This window comes from Hemiscyllium ocellatum, chromosome 12 (assembly GCF_020745735.1).
Source record: "Hemiscyllium ocellatum isolate sHemOce1 chromosome 12, sHemOce1.pat.X.cur, whole genome shotgun sequence".
NCBI lineage: Eukaryota > Metazoa > Chordata > Chondrichthyes > Orectolobiformes > Hemiscylliidae > Hemiscyllium > Hemiscyllium ocellatum.
Window position 1 is genome coordinate 48,464,853 of NC_083412.1, and position 17,468 is coordinate 48,482,320.

At 39.3% G+C, this 17,468-nt stretch overlaps 1 protein-coding gene across 3 annotated transcripts in view; it reads right to left on the bottom strand.

The window, feature by feature from the left end:
• LOC132820741 (T-cell immunoreceptor with Ig and ITIM domains-like) overlaps window positions 1-17,468 on the bottom strand; it is a 67,062-nt gene that overhangs the window by 26,279 nt on the left and 23,315 nt on the right. For all 3 annotated transcript variants that reach the window (XM_060833011.1, XM_060833010.1, XM_060833012.1), the window contains 2 exons: window positions 9,551-9,616; window positions 1,400-1,465 (listed from right to left, as the gene is read on the bottom strand). In XM_060833011.1, coding sequence (XP_060688994.1) covers window positions 1,400-1,465; window positions 9,551-9,616 — 132 coding nt within the window. The remainder of the gene's footprint in view (window positions 1-1,399; window positions 1,466-9,550; window positions 9,617-17,468) is intronic.

Consider the following 17,468-nt stretch of genomic DNA (forward strand, 5'->3'; position numbering starts at 1 on the left):
GGGAATGCTGGATGACTAAAGAAATTGAGGGTTTGATTAAGAAAAAGAAGGAAGCATATGTCAGGTATAGACAGGATTGATTGAATGAATCCTTAGAAAAGTACAAAGGCAATAGGAGTATACTAAAAAAGGACATCAGGAGGATAAAAAGGGGACATGCGATAGCTTTGGCAAATAGGGTTAGGGAGGATTTGAAGGGTTTTTACAAATGCATTAAGGACTAAAAGGTAAATAGAGAGCGAATAGGACCCTCAAAGATCAGCAAGGCAGCCTTTGTGTGGAGCCGCAGGAGATGGGGAAGATACTAAATGAGTATTTTGCATCTGTATTTACTGTTGAAAAGGATATGGAGGATATAGAATGTAGGGAAATAGATGGTGACATCTTGCAAAATGTCCATATTACAGAGGAGGAAGTGCTGGATGTCTTGAAATGCATAAAAGTTGATAAATGCCCAGGACCTGATCAGGTGTACCCGAGAACTCTGTGGGAAGCTAAGGAAGTGATTGCTGGGCCTCTTACTGAGATATTTGTATCATTGATAGTCATAGGTGAGGTGGCAGAAGACTGAAGGTTGGCTAACATGGTGCCACTGTTTAAGAAAGGTGTTAAGAATAAACCAGGGAACTATAGACCAGTGAGCCTGATGTCAAGTTTTGCACCTTCTCTGGATGGGCAAGCTATTGGAAGGAATCCTGAGGGACAGGACTTACATGTATTTGAAAAGGCAAGGACTGATTAGGGATAGTCAACATGGCTTTGTGCATGGGAAATCATGTCTCACAAACTTGATTGAGTTTTTTGAAAAAGTAACAAAGAGGATTGAAGACTGATGGGTGACCTTATAGAGGTTTATAAAATCATGAAGGGCATGGATAGGATAAGTAGACAGAGTCTTTTCCCTCGGGTGGGGGAGTCCAGAACTAGAGGGCATAGGTTTAGGGTGAGAAGGGAAAGGTATAAAAGAGACCTATGGGGCAATTCTTTCATGCAGAGGGTGGTACGTGTATGGAATGAGCTGCCAGAAGAAGTGGTGGAGGCTGGTACAATTGCAACATTTAAAAGGCATCTGAATGGGTATATGAATAGGAAGGATTTGGAGGGATATGGGCCAGGTGCTGGCAGGTGGGACTAGATTGGGTCGGGATATCTGGTCGGCATGGACGGGTTGGACTGAATGGTCTGTTTCTGTGCTGTACATCTCTATGACTCTATGACTCTATCAGAAGTTGTAGTGGTTTGCATTTTGACCCTTGAGGAAAACCACCGTGCTTCCAGTCTGAAAAATCATTTACTTCTAATTAATCTTTTCTGTCACCTAACAACAAAATATTCAACCAGTTCCTGGTCCTTTAATGCCATGGGTTTCTGTCTTGCTTTTAAATTACTGTCTACTTACTGGTGTTTGTTATGTCATCCACATTTTCATACATTGCCACACTTGCTTCTGAATTTTGATCACATTCTGTCAAGAAACAAAACACTATTTTAACAGTGGAAGTACATTGGTGAGCAAACAGATTACATTGATATTGATACAGTGCTGTCTGATGTGAGCATTTGTCATGTTTGGGAGTGTACTACTTCCATGGCATGTCCTATGAAATACGTTTATTACTTTCATGAAATTTCTTCACTGTTTTCAGTCTGTTGAAGTGTGTGTGTTTTAGAATCCTTATTTCTGCATAGTAAATGAGGAGAGAGATAACACTGTTTGTATTAGTATGTTTCCCATCTGTGCAGAAATCTGAGAGCTGACATTAGTTATTAACATAAAACTAATACATTATGAACTCCAGGCTTGAAGAACCAGCCAGATCCACACAAAAGCATAAAATTCAGCTTTCCTCGCCAGTTTCTGCAGTTCATGTTTTCAACATTTTTATACTCAGCACAAGATGTTCTCTTTGACAGGATCAAAAGAAAATCACATTGCTGACGATAAAACCAGGTTCATTCAAACTGCAGCCAGAGAATGTCAAACATATTAAGCATCAGCCAATATTGTAGTTAAGTCGTTTCAACACTTTTAAAGTTTGAAAACATTGAAATCACACAGAGAAATGAACTTGGATCAGAAGTATACCACTCAGTCCCTCAAACCTATTCTGCCACTCATTTTGTGATCTGATTACTCCACATACCAGCTAATCCCTGATTACAGTTAGACATGGAAATAGGTGAGCAATTTGGTGATAGCGATCACAATTCTGTTATGTTTACTTTAGTGATAGAAAGGGATAGGTGTATACCACTGGGCAAGAGTTACAGCTGGGGGAAAGGCAATTATGATGCAATTAGGCAAAATTTAGGAAGCATAGGATGGGGAAGGAAACTGCAGGGGATGGGCACATTAGAAATGTAGAGCTTATTCAAGGAAAAGCTCCTGTGTGTCCTAGATAAGTATGTACCTGTCAGGCAGGGAGGAAGCTGTAGAGCACGGGGGCCATGGTTTACGAAGGAAGTGGAATCTCTGGTCAAGAGGAAGAAGAAGGCTTATGTTAGGATGAGATGTGAAGGCTCAGTTAGGGCGCTTGAGGGTTACAAGGTAGCCAGGAACAACCTAAAAAAGAGAGCTCAGAAGAGCCAGGAGGAGACATGAGAAATTGTTGGCGGATAGGATCAAGGTAAACCCTAAGGCTTTCTATAGGTATTTAAGGAACAAAAGAATGACGAGAGTAAGATTAGGTCCAATCAAGGATAGTAATGGGAAGTTGTGTGTGGAGTCAGAGAAGATAAGGGAAGCGCTTAATGAATATTTTTCGAAAGTATTCACTCTAGGAAGTGCCAATATTGTCGAGGAGAATACTGAAATACAGGCTCCTAGACTAGGTGTGATCGAGGTTCACAAAGAAGAGGTATTAGTAATCCTGCAGAGTGTGAAACTAGATGAGTCCCCTGGGCTGGATGGGATTTATCCTAGGATGCCCTGGAAAGCCAGGGAGGAGATTGCCGAGCCTTTGGCATTGATCTTTAAATTGTCATTGTCTACAGGAATAGTGCCAGAAGACTGGAGGATAGCAAATGTGGTTCCCCTGTTCAAGAAGGGGAGTAGAGACAACCCTGGTAATTATAGACCAGTGAGCCTTACTTCTGTTGTTGGTAAAGTGTTGGAAAAGGTTACAAGAGATAGGATTTATAATCATCTAGAAAATAATAATTTGATTAGGAATAGTCAGCACGGTTTTGTGAAGGGTAGGTCCTGCCTCACAAATCTTATTGAGTTCTTTGAGAAGGCGACCAAACAGGTAGATGAGAGTAAACCGGTTGATGTGGTGTATATGGATTTCAGCAAGGCGTTCGATAAGGTTCCCCACAATTGAACAAAATGTGGAAGAATGGGATTGTGGAAGATATAGCAGTTTGGATCAGTAATTGGCTTGCTGAAAGAAGGCAGAGGGTGGTGGTTGATGGGAAATGTTCATCCTGGAGTTCAGTTACCAGTGGTGTACCGCAAGGTTTGGTGTTGGGTCCACTGCTTTTCGTCATTTTTATAAAAATGGGTTAGTAAATTTGCAGACGACACTAAGGTCGTTGGAGTTGTGGATAGTGACGAAGGATGTTGTAGGTTACAGACAGACATAGATAAGCTGGAGAGCTGGGCTGAGAGATGGCAAATGGAGTTTAATACAGACACGTGTGAGGTGATTCACTTTGGTTGGAATAACCGGGATGCAAAATACTGGGCTAATGGTAAGATTCTTGGTAGTGTTGATGAGCAGAGAGATCTCGGTGTCCAGGTACACAGATCCTTGCAAGTTGCCACCCAGATTGACAGGGTCGTTAAGAAGGCATACAGTGTTTTAGCTTTTATTAATAGAGGAATTGAGTTCCGGAACCATGAGGTTATGCTACAGCTGCAGAAACCTCTAGCGCGGCCGCACTTGGAGTATTGTGTACAGTTCTGGTCACTGCATTATAAGAAGGATGTGGAAGCTTTGTAAAGGGTGCAGAGGAGACTTACTAGGATGTTGCCTGGTATGGAGGGAAGGTCTTACGAGGAAAGGCTGAGGGACTTGAGGCTGTTTTCATTAGAGAGAAAAAGATTGAGAGGTGATTTAATAGAGACATATAAGACAATCAGAGGGTTAGATAGGGTGGACAGGGAGAGCCTCTTTCCAAGTATGGTGGCGGTGAGCATGAGGGGGCATAGCTTTAAATGAGAGGTGATAGATGTAGGACAGATGTCAGAGGTAGTTTCTTTACTTAGAGAGTAGTAGTGGAATGGAATGCTTTGCCTGCAATGGTAGGAGATTCACCAACTTTAAGTACATTTTAGTGGTCATTGGATAAGCATACGGACGTACATGGAATAGTGTAGGTTAGATGGGCTTCAGATTGGTATGACAGGTCGGCGCAACATCGAGGGCCGAAGGGCCTGTACTTCGCTGTAATGTTCGATGTTCTATGTTCAATTCTATCCAACTCTTTAAAAATAATATGTCTACTTCCACCGCATTTTGAGGAAGAGTGTTCCAAAGACCTGCCATGTTTAAAAATTCTCATCTCTTCCTTATTATTAATCAATGATCCCTAGTTCTGGATTCTTTCACATCAAGAAGCATCTTTCCACATATGCCCTGAAAAGATGTCTCACTATCTTTTATGTTTCATTCAAGTTGCCTCTTACTCCTCTAAACTGAAGTAGATGCAAACTTTCTTCGGAATGGCATCCGCAACTTCAGATATTAATCTCCGGAATCTTTCAAGAATTACTTCCAAAGCTCTTGCATCCTTCTTTAAATAAAGAGACCTATATTGTTCACTGTACTCCAGGTGTGATCTTTCTCATGTCTTATTTAACTGAAGCATAACATCCCTACTTTTATATTCAATTCCTCTCTCAATGATATGCTGTACCTGCATATTAACTTTCCATAATTCATGCACTAGGACTCTCAGGTTCTTTTGACTCTTCAGGCTTTTCAACCTCTCAGAATTTCAACAATATGCTACCTATTATTTTATTGCCAAAATGAATAGTTCCACATTTTCTCACACCGTACTCCATTGCTCGGTCTTTGAGGTTCACTTAACCTGTCTAAATCACCTTGTAACCTTTTTATTTCTTCCTCACTAACTTTTCTACATTTGAATCAACAACATGTTTAGTAATCTGACTCTCAGTCTCAAGTGACTTATATAAAGAGACCTATATGGGTGGCATGGTGGCACAGTGGTTAGCAGTGCTGCCTCACAGTGCCAGGGACCCGGGTTCACTTCCCGCCTCAGGCGACTGTCTGTGTGGAGTTTGCACATTCTCCCTGTGTCAGCGTGGGTTTCCTCCTGGTGCTCCAGTTTCCTCCCATAGTCCAAAAATAGGCAGGTTAGGTGAATTGGCTGTACTAAATTGCCCGTAGTGTTAGGTATAGGGGAATGGGTCTGGGTGGCTGTGGATCAGTGTGGATTTGTTTGGCCGAAGGGCCTGTTTCCACACTGTAAGTAATCTAATCTAAAAATAGTAAAATATTGAGGCCCCACTGTTTTGTTGCATCATTTTGAGCATCTTTCCAACCAGAGAATGCCACATTTATGCCTACTCTCCATTTCTTGTTAGCTAACCAATCTTCTCTTCATGCCAATATGTTAGCCCCTACACCTTTGCTGTGATGTTATATTAAATGCTTGTGAATATCTAAATACAGAAGAATACAGCGCAATACATTGTTTCCTCCTTATCCACAGCATGTTATTTCCTCATAATCATCCAGTTATTGGAATTAAACATGTTCCTTTTCATAAAAACATGTTGGAACCTTGAATGTTTCTAAGTGCCCTGCCATACTGGCTTTAATAATAGCTTTTATAATCTTCTCTATGCCAGATATGCCGCTCACCTGGGGTGTTGTGTTTTTCTTTTTCTCCTTCCCTTTTTTTAAGTAAAAGAGTTACTTTCACTATCTCCCAATGTAATGACATTTTTTTGAATCTAGGGAACTTTGGGGAATTTAAAAGCAATAAAGTAACAATCACACCAGCCACATATTTTAAAATGAAGGATGAACTCTGCCAGGGAGTTGTCAATCCACAGTAATAACCACTTCCCTGATAGTTGCGTTTCTGCCTTCCTTTTTATTTCTTGCTCTGAAGCTTATCTGGGTTATTACTTGCTTCATCGAAAATGAAGACAGAATATTGGTAAATTCATCTGCCATCTTCCTTCACTGTATTTGTAATATTTCACTTTCATCTTCCATATGGCCAATACTCACTTTTGTTAACTCATTTCTTTTTAATATATAGAATTCTTACTATCTGACTTTAATATTTCTGAATAGCATTCTATGCTCATAATCCACATTTTCATTTCTTGTATTCAGCGTATTTTGCTTCTTATTCCATGTTCTCTGCAATTTTCTGGCACGTATATAATTTTGCGCAATCATATGCTTTTCTTTAAATTTGATACTACTTTTAAAAAATTTAGTTAACCACATATGTTGGGTTTTCCTCTTGGAGATTTTGTATTTTGTGGAATGCATATTCTGAAATATTCTTTCAAATATTTGCAACTGCACCTCTGTTGATCTATCCCTTCATCAAATTTGCTAATTCATTTTAGCTATCTTTGCTTTCATTCCCTAATGATTGTCTTTTCCTTTATTTAAGTTTAAAATTCCAGTCTCAGACACTGTCTTCTATGGGGAGAGAAACAAAGAATTAACTGTCTGAATTCAGTATAACACTTCTTTAGAACTGCTGAGTTTAAAATGTTTAAAAGTAGTATCAAACTTAAAGAAAAGCATATGATTGTTCAAAATTACATACCTGCCAGTCTACTTTCACTGATTGGTGTACAAGGGCACCCAGATCCCTTTCTACATTTACATCTTCCAGCATCTAAATATTTAAATAAAACTCCGCCTTTCTGTTTTTCATACCAAAATGTTTCACTTCACATTTGTACTGCCATCATTTACCCATTCACCCAATTGGTCTAAATCACCTTGAAGCCTCTTTGTATCTCCATCATTATTCACAATCTCATCCAATTTTGTATTTAGAAATCTTGGAAATATCATTTTTTTTCTCTCATCAGCTCACTTATATGTATTGTGAGTATCTGGGACCAAAGCTCTGATCTTTGCAGTATCCTACTAGTCACTGCCTGCCACTTGGAAAAACACCCATTATGTTCAGTTTCTATGTCCTGTCTAACAACTAACTAAAGATCCACGCTAGCATATTATCCCAATTCATGTTCTTTAATGCTGCCCACCAAATTCTTATGAGGACTCTTGTCAAAAACCTTCTGAATATCAAAATGCACTACATCTATTAGTTCTCCCTTATCTATTTTATTAGTTGCAGTCTCAAAAAACTCCAGATTTTTGTCTTTCTTAAGCACATGCTGGCTTTGTCCAATCTCCTCTATGTTTTCCAAATGCTCTGTTATCCTGTCTTTTGTAATTGTTTGCAACATTTTCCCACTATTGGTGTTAGGCTAACTGGTCTGTTATTCTCTCTCTTTTTGCTCTCTTTCCCTTTTCAGGGAGTCATGCCCTCGTGATTTCTCAGCCTTTAACCACATTAAATCTCCTCCTCACATTTACTTAATTCAACTAGACTTCCTTCAATTCCTCCCTCTCATTGGATGTCTGATTCTCTAGCATTTCTGGCAGGTTATTTGTGCCCTCTTTTGTGACAGCAGAACCAAATTATTGTGTTCAATTATTTTTTGCCATATCTTTGTTTCCTTCATGGTTTCACCAGTTTTTGATCAGAATGCATCTGCATGTGTCTTCACTAATTTTGTTTTCCTTACATATTTGTAGAAGCCTTTATGACCAGTATATATCTATCTCCATTGTGCTAATACAATTTCTTAATTAGTGGAACCACATTCCTACCTTTAATATCCTATCCTTGTTAAATGTCATATGACCATTAATATTCACGACTAAATCTATGTCATTGTGTAGCCTGCAGAAATGTTCCTGTATTGGTGTACCTATCTATTTGTCTTTGTGTTGTCTGTAGTTTTAAAATGCTATCTTCAAAAAGTCTGTTTTATCTTGCGATGGAAGCTTGATTTTATGAAAAGACCTGAATTTTGATGGAATTTGGCTCCATCCACTGTTTTAAATAAATTCATCTGATGTGTGTTTCATGATTAGACATGATCTTTTCCTGACATGGTGAACAGTTGTGGAAAGCATCATGCTTGAACAATTAGTGGCAAATTAATCTACAGGTAAAATACATGGCCGAAAGTCATAAATTATGTGAAAATGCATGAAATGACCTTCAATATCTTTCTTTCATTATAGTGGCAATAGGTGGAGAAGGACAACAAGTTGCAAAGGGCCTGAAGGGAAAGATCAATACAAGTGGCTAAATGTGAAGTCAAACATTTTGGTATGAAAAGGGAGAAGAAGGGGAATGTGAGCACACCTTTCCTTCTGCCTGTGTAACAGTTTTGTGTTTGGAACATGCTTTGGGACTTGATTGAATTTTTTGATGAGGTAACATTGAAGTTTCTGTTATGACATCATCCATATTATATACTTAGATCTGCAAAAGGTATTTGACCAAGTGCCAAGCACTTTATTAAATATTTGGAATTCAAGACTAAATGGCAGTATTTCTGAAAAATTGGCTCAGTGCTGTAAAGCAAAGAGTGGATGTTGGGGATGGACAGATTTTTTTGTGATTGGGTGAAGGTTTATCTTGTTTTTCCCCACCAGGTAACATATGGAATATTACCCTGGAGAAAAAAATGTCCTGATAGAAAACTATTTCTAGGTCTTATTGTGCTCTTATAGGAGTCTATCTCCCAACAGGCTAACTCCACATCCACTGTCTACTTAATGAACATGGGAAGGTTACTCCAGACTGAAGGCCAAATAAGAGAACCTACAGAAATGCCAACCCCACTAGAATAGGTGGGATTTTGGCATAGATACTTCCATTTGTATTTTTAAAAAGCCAGAGCTTCTAAGTTGTGAAGATGGGTACAATCCCCTCTATCTGATGGCTTACAACTGTGTCCCACTAATGCCTGCAACTGTTGTGGGTGTTAAATATAGGAGGCTTTGTGGAGCCCTTGGCTACCCTTTGGTACGTAAATATTCATGTTGACTATTGACTGCTCAGTGAGTGGGTGGCCCCCTTGCCACTTTTTGCCTCCTCTCACAAGTTTGGCCTCTAGAAAGAACTTTGAAAAGTGTGGTGCTGGAAAAGCATAGCTAGTCAGGCAACATCCAAGGAGCAGGAAAATCGACATTTCGAGCATAAGCCCAATTTATCAATCTGCTCTTCCAATGTAATGTTTTTCAGATCTTGCAAAGGAAATTGCTTCAACAGAATGGGTAGTTAAGATTCCGCCCTAATATTTTTGTCTCCATAACTGGATCCACATTTTGTGGAAGTGTGAATTAGTAAGATCAGGCTAGATTATTTGTTACCGATGCATCAGGAAGTAAATTGTTCAGCAGCAAATAATGACCCATATGATTTACAAGCAATATGAACAAAAACACTGTTCTTTCTGGTGAATGAAACTATTAGTGACACTTAACTGTATATAGCTTGCAACTAGCATACATACCCATATCTGGTACATTATCAACGTTTTCATAAAATGGCATATTCTTTCGTGGTTTTTGGTCAAGTGCTGTAGAGGAAATAGGATTGATATATTAACAATAATAGTCTATTTTACATGATCTATTCCATCATCAATCAGTGAAACATTTTGATAATAGTGAAATTACCATGAGAAATTCCAAACAATATAGTACCAAAATTCCATTTCTTAACAACAATCAATCTCAACGATTCTCATTGAATTAAGAGTATCAATAGGCATCTGTGTCACTCCTTTAATATAATCTTGAACTGATTGAAGTTGATGCAAATTTCATGTAATTTACTTAATTTACATTATGGGTTGGAATGAATTCCAGCGCACTATTGGTAACAGATGAGCAAGCGTATACTTGCACAATCACAGACATTTATAATTCAAAAATCATCATATCATTTCTGATCATAGAGCTTGCTTAGTGTCTAAAGAAGCTTTGGTAATTAATTGTGCTGAAGTAATTTGTGGAAATTGCACAGCTGCACCACATCAGGCAACCACTTATTTATCATTGTAACACATTTCCACTTTATTTTCAGTACAAGCTTATCCCTGAGTGATGAGTAACTGTATCAAAGATCTTATTGAAAGCCAAATTTAGGACATCCACTGCAGTTGTTACATCCTCAAAGAAAGCCTTTGATTTAGATTGACAAGCCTTCTGCCTCACAGGTATAATGTGTGAGAGATGCTCTCTAGATCACTTGAATAAGAAGCCACCTAACGGAGCTATTGAAAGGGAGGTCACATCCATCTAAGACACTATCACTTTTGAAGAACATAAATGGTTAGTTGATGACGGCATCCTAGTTGTTGTGGTGGTGTCCACATAATCTTACTAGACTGTAGGGATGCTCTGTAGTTACAGAGACAACTGGTGGTGTTTTAACCTGAAGGCCACCATACTTAAGGTGAGGGGAGACATTGAGAAGGAGACTCCTTCATAGTAACCCCAGCTGGTGATAGGAGTTGAATCCATATTATTGGCATCACACCATCTAGTCAACTGAGCTAAACCAATGTGGGCTTACAAAACGTCTTTCACAAGACCCCTGCACAGATTACTTAACAAGGCAAGTCTGTTGCTGCAGAATTCTGACTATGGATCACGGGTTAACTATATTCCTTTCAGCAAGAAGTTGTGGTGAATGGTTATTGATGTGCTAGAAGCCTGATTATGGATATATGCATACATTGCCCTTATGAGAGTTTAGCTTTAAGATTGTTATGTGTTCTGTGCAACTCTGTATGGCAGTCAATCTACATTAAATCTACAAGTTGCTGTAGCCCAGAAATCAATTGGTTTGCTGGAATATCTGCTTCATAAGCTTTAATATGTTTCACTGTTTTAAATAAACTCAACTGAGGAGTATATCAGTCCCTGGTGTGTTTCATGATTAAACCATGATCTTTAACATGACATGGTGAACAGTTGTGGAAAGCATCATTCTCGAACAATTAGCGGCAAATTAATCTATGGGTAATATACATGGCTGAAAGCCATAATTTATGTGAAAATGTGTGAAATGATCTTCAATATCTTTATTTTATTACAGTGTCAGAATAAGTGACTGCTATTGAAGGAGTCTAGTGAAAGGTGACTAGACTGACTCCCAGGATGGCAGGACTGACATATGAGGAAAAATTGGATTGACTGGGCTTGTGCTCACTGGAATTTAGAAGAATAAGGGGGGGGGGGGGGTTCTCATAAAAACACACAAAATCCTGATGTAACTGTAGAGGCTAGATCTGGGAAGAATGTTCCCAATGTTGGGGAAGTCCAGATCAAGAGATCACATTCTAAGAATAAGGGGTAAGCTATTCAGGACTGAGATAAGGACGAATTTCTTCACTCATAGAGTTGTGAACCTGTGGAATTCTCTCCCACAGGAAGCTGTTGGGGCCAGTTCATTAGATATATTCACAAGGGATCTGGACATGGCTAAATGGATCAAGGGGCATGGAGAGAAAATGGGAATGGGATACTGAGATTGCATGATCAGCTATGATCCTATTGAATGGCAGTGCAGGCTCAAAGACCAAATGGTCTACTGCTGCAAGTATTCTCTATGTTTCTATGGAGAAACTAGTTTAACTTGTTTTGAGAAAAACAAGTGATCAAGTTCTGTGTTAGGTTGATGTAAAGCAAGGAAAATGTGGTTGATGACATAATGCCGGAATGTCTTCAAAGTGCTCTAATTGGAACACAACAGATGTCCTAATAGAATTCAAAATGATTAATCAGTATTCAGAGTTATGACTTCTAGATTTGGGTATCTGATACTGAGAAACAAGCCATTAAAATTTACTTGGGAATTGAAGATGAAACCACAGGATAGAAAACATCAGGACTAATAACTAAGGTGGTAAAAGGTGCCTAAAAGATATGGCCCTGATCGGAAGACTAATTCAGTACCAGATTAAACTTCCATATTCATCAAGAGAATGCATGTCATTTAGACAGAAGCTAATAGAATCCATAGATCACTTTAAGAGCAAATGCAGAGAAAGGCTTCATTGTGATATTTCAGAATGTGTTGAAAGGATCACCAGACTCGAAATGTTAACTCTGTTTCTCTGTTTCTCTCTCCACAGATCTTCCAGACCTGCTGACTTTCTCCAGCACTTTGTTATTGTTTGAAGGATGTTCCCTCAACCCATGTTTTTGGATTCCAATTTTTGCGATAAACCTATGGTAAAAAATCCTTTGAGATGAAATCAAAGAAGCTTTTGTGAACCAGACACATATACAAGCACTCCATGTAATTAAGGAAGACAGGATAGGAAATAAAATAGGTTGTGATAAGTTTTGAATAATCCCATTGAATAATTCACTTGAGTTACAACTTTCTCTGAAGTCCTTCCTCAACAATCGTTTCCTCGATGAGCTAAGCCTGTTTTTTTTTCTTGCAGGTGAACTTTAGGCTTTATTCCAACCTGCAACGTGGAGACAAAGCCAATGGCTCTGAGGCAGGTTGCAAACTCAGCCTGGAGTCCTGTTTTCTCTGTGGAGGTCAAACACCAGTAGAATTGCAGCGCTGTTTATTTAAACCATTCAACTATCCTAGCTTTCAGTCATAGGCAATTCAACTACTGATGACCAATCTTGCTGGACAAATTCGAAGATCAATATGCCAACTAACTCTACCTCCCCCAGTAGAGTTTCCATTATGAGTTGGTGAGGTAACTGTAAAAGAATTATTGATTATTTTGACATAATGATGTTGATTGTTCCCTTATCACTGACTGGAAGCAGAAGGCTCACCACCAAGTCCTTTGTGTCAGCTACAGCTGTAGGTCTGTGTAATGCAACAGGATCAGATGCTTTTGCAAATATAATCATGTTACTATTCTTGGCCATTTACTGAGTTCAGCAATGTTGTCCCATGAAACAAAAGAAGGTAAACACAAAACTATAGAAGATAATGCATTTTTTTTGGGGGGGGGGGGTGGGATCTTTTCTTTATGGTTCCTTGCCATTAAATGAGGAAATGATTATTAGATCATATTCTTAAACATAATAGTTGTCAGTAATATCCCTCAGAGATCATTGGGTTTTTTCAGATATGACCTAGATACAGATTTTACGGGAATGGTCCATAATTTAAAGATGACATGAACATTTATGTGACAGTCAAATGTACACAGGAAAAGTGATTTTTATAACTGAATGCAAATATTCTGAAGAAAAGGATCAACTTCTTCAACTTGAATCTTCCACTTTCACTTGGGTGCTACATGCACTATATTAAATAAATGTAAAGACAAAGGATCTTGGTGTTATTGTTTCTCAATAAGAGGTTTGTGACCAATACCAAAAAATCATAGCGAAAGAAAATAGACTTAATAGAATGCAAGCTATTAATATTAAATTGGGGATTCGCCTTTTTCCTTGTACAAGGTCTAGTTGAACTCAATCGGGAATTTCACAGACTTGCTCTCACGGTGGGGCACTGTATAATTCTCAGAACAAGCCCAAAAGATGGATACAAGAATTATTTTGAATTTGAAAAGCAATATTATGCAGAAAAGTTGGGTCCATTCCCCTTAGAACTGCTTAGACTGTGCAGTGGTTCAAAAGATGTATTCAAAACTGTTAATTCTTTTCCTCTGATGATGAAATCCATTTCCTGTATATCCAAATCTGTCAGAAGCTGAGAAGAAGATGAAAGTGTTAACATTTCAGAGCTGTTTGGGTTTAAAATTCTGTAATTAGTACTTGCTTCATACAACTGAGCAGATTAGAGCTCAAGGAAAGTCCAGGGACTGCCTGGTTTGGTGAAGCTAGTTATTGGTGAAGAGTTGGATTTCTGCTTGGAAATGAATACTGGAGAGAGAGCAGTTTGAGTCTAGGACAGTGTAAGTATTGGAGAGGAGGGTGATTGACCAAAACAAGAGCAGTTATTGAGGCAGTCCATGAAAGAATGGCTCTTGACAGGGTGTTTCAAGGCCAGATCATTAAAACTGAGTAATGGTAAATACGTATGAATTTTAATGAGATTTGATAACCCATCATTTTAGTACTGTCGTGGGAAAGTTGCTGAGCTTTTTTTCTTAAGTCCAAGGATCTCACCTTTTCTATGCTTTAAGAATAAAGGTTACTGTTGTCTAATCAGATAATGTGCAGTTGGCAGCCTGATCTCTAATCACGGTGGCACAGTGGTTAGCACTGCTGCCTCACAGCGCCAGGGACCTGGGTTCAATTCCCGCCTCAGGCGACTGACTGTGTGGAGTTTGCACGTTCTCCCCGTGTCTGCGTGGGTTTCCTCCGGGGGCTCCGGTTTCCTCCCACAGTCCAAAGATGTGCAGGTCAGGTGAATTGGCCATGCTAAATTGCCCATAGTGTTAGGTAAGGGGTATGGGTGGGTTGCGCTTCAGCGGGTCGGTGTGGACTTGTTGGGCCGAAGGGCCTGTTTCCACACTGTAAGTAATCTGATCTAATCTAATCATAACATCATTTGGTGATCTCTTCTGGGGTCATAACACATTTGAAAGAGATAAATCCAGTAGTTAAATTTCAAAAGATCAGATATTAAAGAACAAAGAACAAAGAAAATTTACAGCCCAGGAACAGGCCCTTCGGCCCTTCCAACCCTGAGCTGATCCAAATGTACTGTCTAAACCTGTCAGTCAATTCCTAAACATATGTATCCCTCTGCTTCCCACCTACTCATGCATCTTAAATGAGTCTACCATGCCTGCCTCTACCACCCCTGCTGGCAACACATTCCAGATGCCCACCACCCTCTGTCTGAAGTACTTCCCACATGTATCCCCCTTAAACTTTCCACCTCTCACCTTGAATGCATGACCTCTCGTTATTGAATCCTTCACCCCGGGAAAAAGCTTGTCTCTATCCACTCAGTCTATACCCTTCATGATTTTGTAAACCTCAATCAGGTCCCCCTTTAATCTCCTTTTTTCTAAAGAAAATGAACCCAACCTAATCAACCTCTCTTCGTAGCTAGCACCTTCCATACCAGGCAACATCCTCGTAAACCTTCTCTGCACCTTCTCCAAAGCTTCCACATCCTTTTGGTAATGTGGTGACCAGAACTGTACACAGTATTCTAAATGCAGCCGAATCAATGTCTTGTACAATTTTAATATGACTTGCTAATCTGTCCACCTGTGCAGCAACCTTCAGGGTAAAATTGACCTGCACTCCCAGAACTTTCTGCCCATCAACTTTTCCCAAGGCTCTTCCATTCATTGTATAATTTGCTCTAGAATTAGTCTTGCATAAAAGCATCACCTCATATTTGTCTGGATTGAAATCAATCTGCCACTTTTCTGCCCAACTCTCCAGTCTATCTATAACCTCCTGTAATCTTTGACAGTCTGTTATGCTTTCTGCTACTCCACCGACCTTCGTGTCATCTGCAAACTTGCCGATCATACCACAGTGTCCTCTTCCAGATCATTTATGTATATTACAAACAACAGTGGCCCCAACATTGACCCCTGTAGAACACCAATGCTCACCTTTCTCCATTTTGACAAACTCCCTTCAACTACTACTCTCTGTCTCCTGTTGCTCAACCACTTCTTTATTCACCTAGCTAGACCTCCCTGCACACCATGTGACTTCACTTTCTCCATTGATCTACCATGGGGAAACTTATCAAACACCTTACTAAAGTCCATGCATATGACATCAACAGCCCTTTCTTCATCTACCAACTTTGTCACTTCCTCGAAGAACTCTATTAAATTAGTATGGCATGATCTCCCATGCACAAAACCATGTTGCCTATCACTGATAAGCCCATTCTTTTCTAAATATAAATAGATCCTATCCCTCAGTATCCTCTCCAGCAACTTTCCTACCATCGATGGAGAAAGTGAGGACTGCAGATGCTGGAGATCAGAGCTGAAAATGTGTTGCTGGAAAAGGGCTCATGCCCGAAATGTCGATTCTCCTGCTCCTTGGATGCTGCCTGACCTGCTGCGCTTTTCCAGCAACACATTTTCAGCTTCCTACCATCAATGTCAGGCACACTGGTCTGTAGTTACCCGAAATATCCCTACTTCCCTTCTTGTACAGGGGGAAAACATGAGCAACCTTCCAGTCCTCCGGCACCTCACCTGTGTTTAAGGATGCCACAAAGATATCTGTCAGGGCCCCAGCTATTTCCTCTCTTGCCTCCCTCAGCAACCTGGGTTAGATCCCATCCGGTCCTGGGGATTTGTCCACCTTAATAACCTCTAGCCTACCCAACACATCTTCCCTACTTATGTCAATGTGATCTAGACTAATCAAACTTCTATCTCTAATCTCAAGATTCATCATATTCCTCTCCTCAGTGAAACATAAAAGTTATGTAAGAGTAGAGCAAATCTAGATGTAAAATAATTATTTTCCAAGAGAATATTAGGCCAAGCTACTGGCTCATGCGGTAAATGTCTTCTAAAGGGTATTAGACTAGTTCCATGTAGGAAGCAAATTGTGCCTAATGAATGATTAATAACATACCAATCAGGATATGATGTATATAGACTCCTGAATGTATTCAAATTTCCTGTAAGGATAATAAGACAACTTTTCAGATTTCTTATCCTCCTGATTAGCTTTGTTTGCCTTTCCCTGGAGATTACATGAGTGACAATTGTGGAGATGGGTGTAATTGTAATGCTTGGTTAATATCATTTTATGAGGTAGGTTGACCATCGACAATAAGGCTTAGGAGCATAGTTAGGCCATTCGGCTCATCAAACCTGCACTACTATTTGATCATGGCTGATACGTTTCTCAACTCCATTCTCACTACAACATTGACCCCCTACCAATCATGAACCTATCTATCTCTGTCTTTAATACTCTCAATGGCTTGGCAAAGAAATCCACAGATTAACCACCCTCTGGCTAAAGAAATTCTTCCCCATCTCTCTGTTCTAAAGGTTTGGTCCTTCACTCTGATATTATGACAGATTCGATTACTGCTGATTTTCTATAATCCATTAAGATAAATAATTAATTTGGCTTGCTTATTCTTTTGATTTCCTCCTGCAAAATAATTTTGACAATGAGAATCTGTCTTGTCAGACACGAGAAAGCAGAGTGTGAAAAACCAATCTTTTTTTTATAATGAAGCACAAAGCAATCAGATCATCAGCAGGTTAGTTTCTCACATTATTATACTTCACAGAACTCTTCTCAAAGGTTTTAAAAATAAGAAAATATGATGATCCACACTTAGTTGTAAATTATAAGCAATATGTATGGATAGATGAAGCCACAGATACCGAATCAAATCAAACCAATATTTGCTTCCCTGGAAAATATCATTGTCAGCTTTTCCCAATCCTGAGTACAGCCATTCTCAAACCAAAGGGTTGCCAGACTGTGGGCTGCCACCTCTAATTGAGTCTCAGAGGTCGC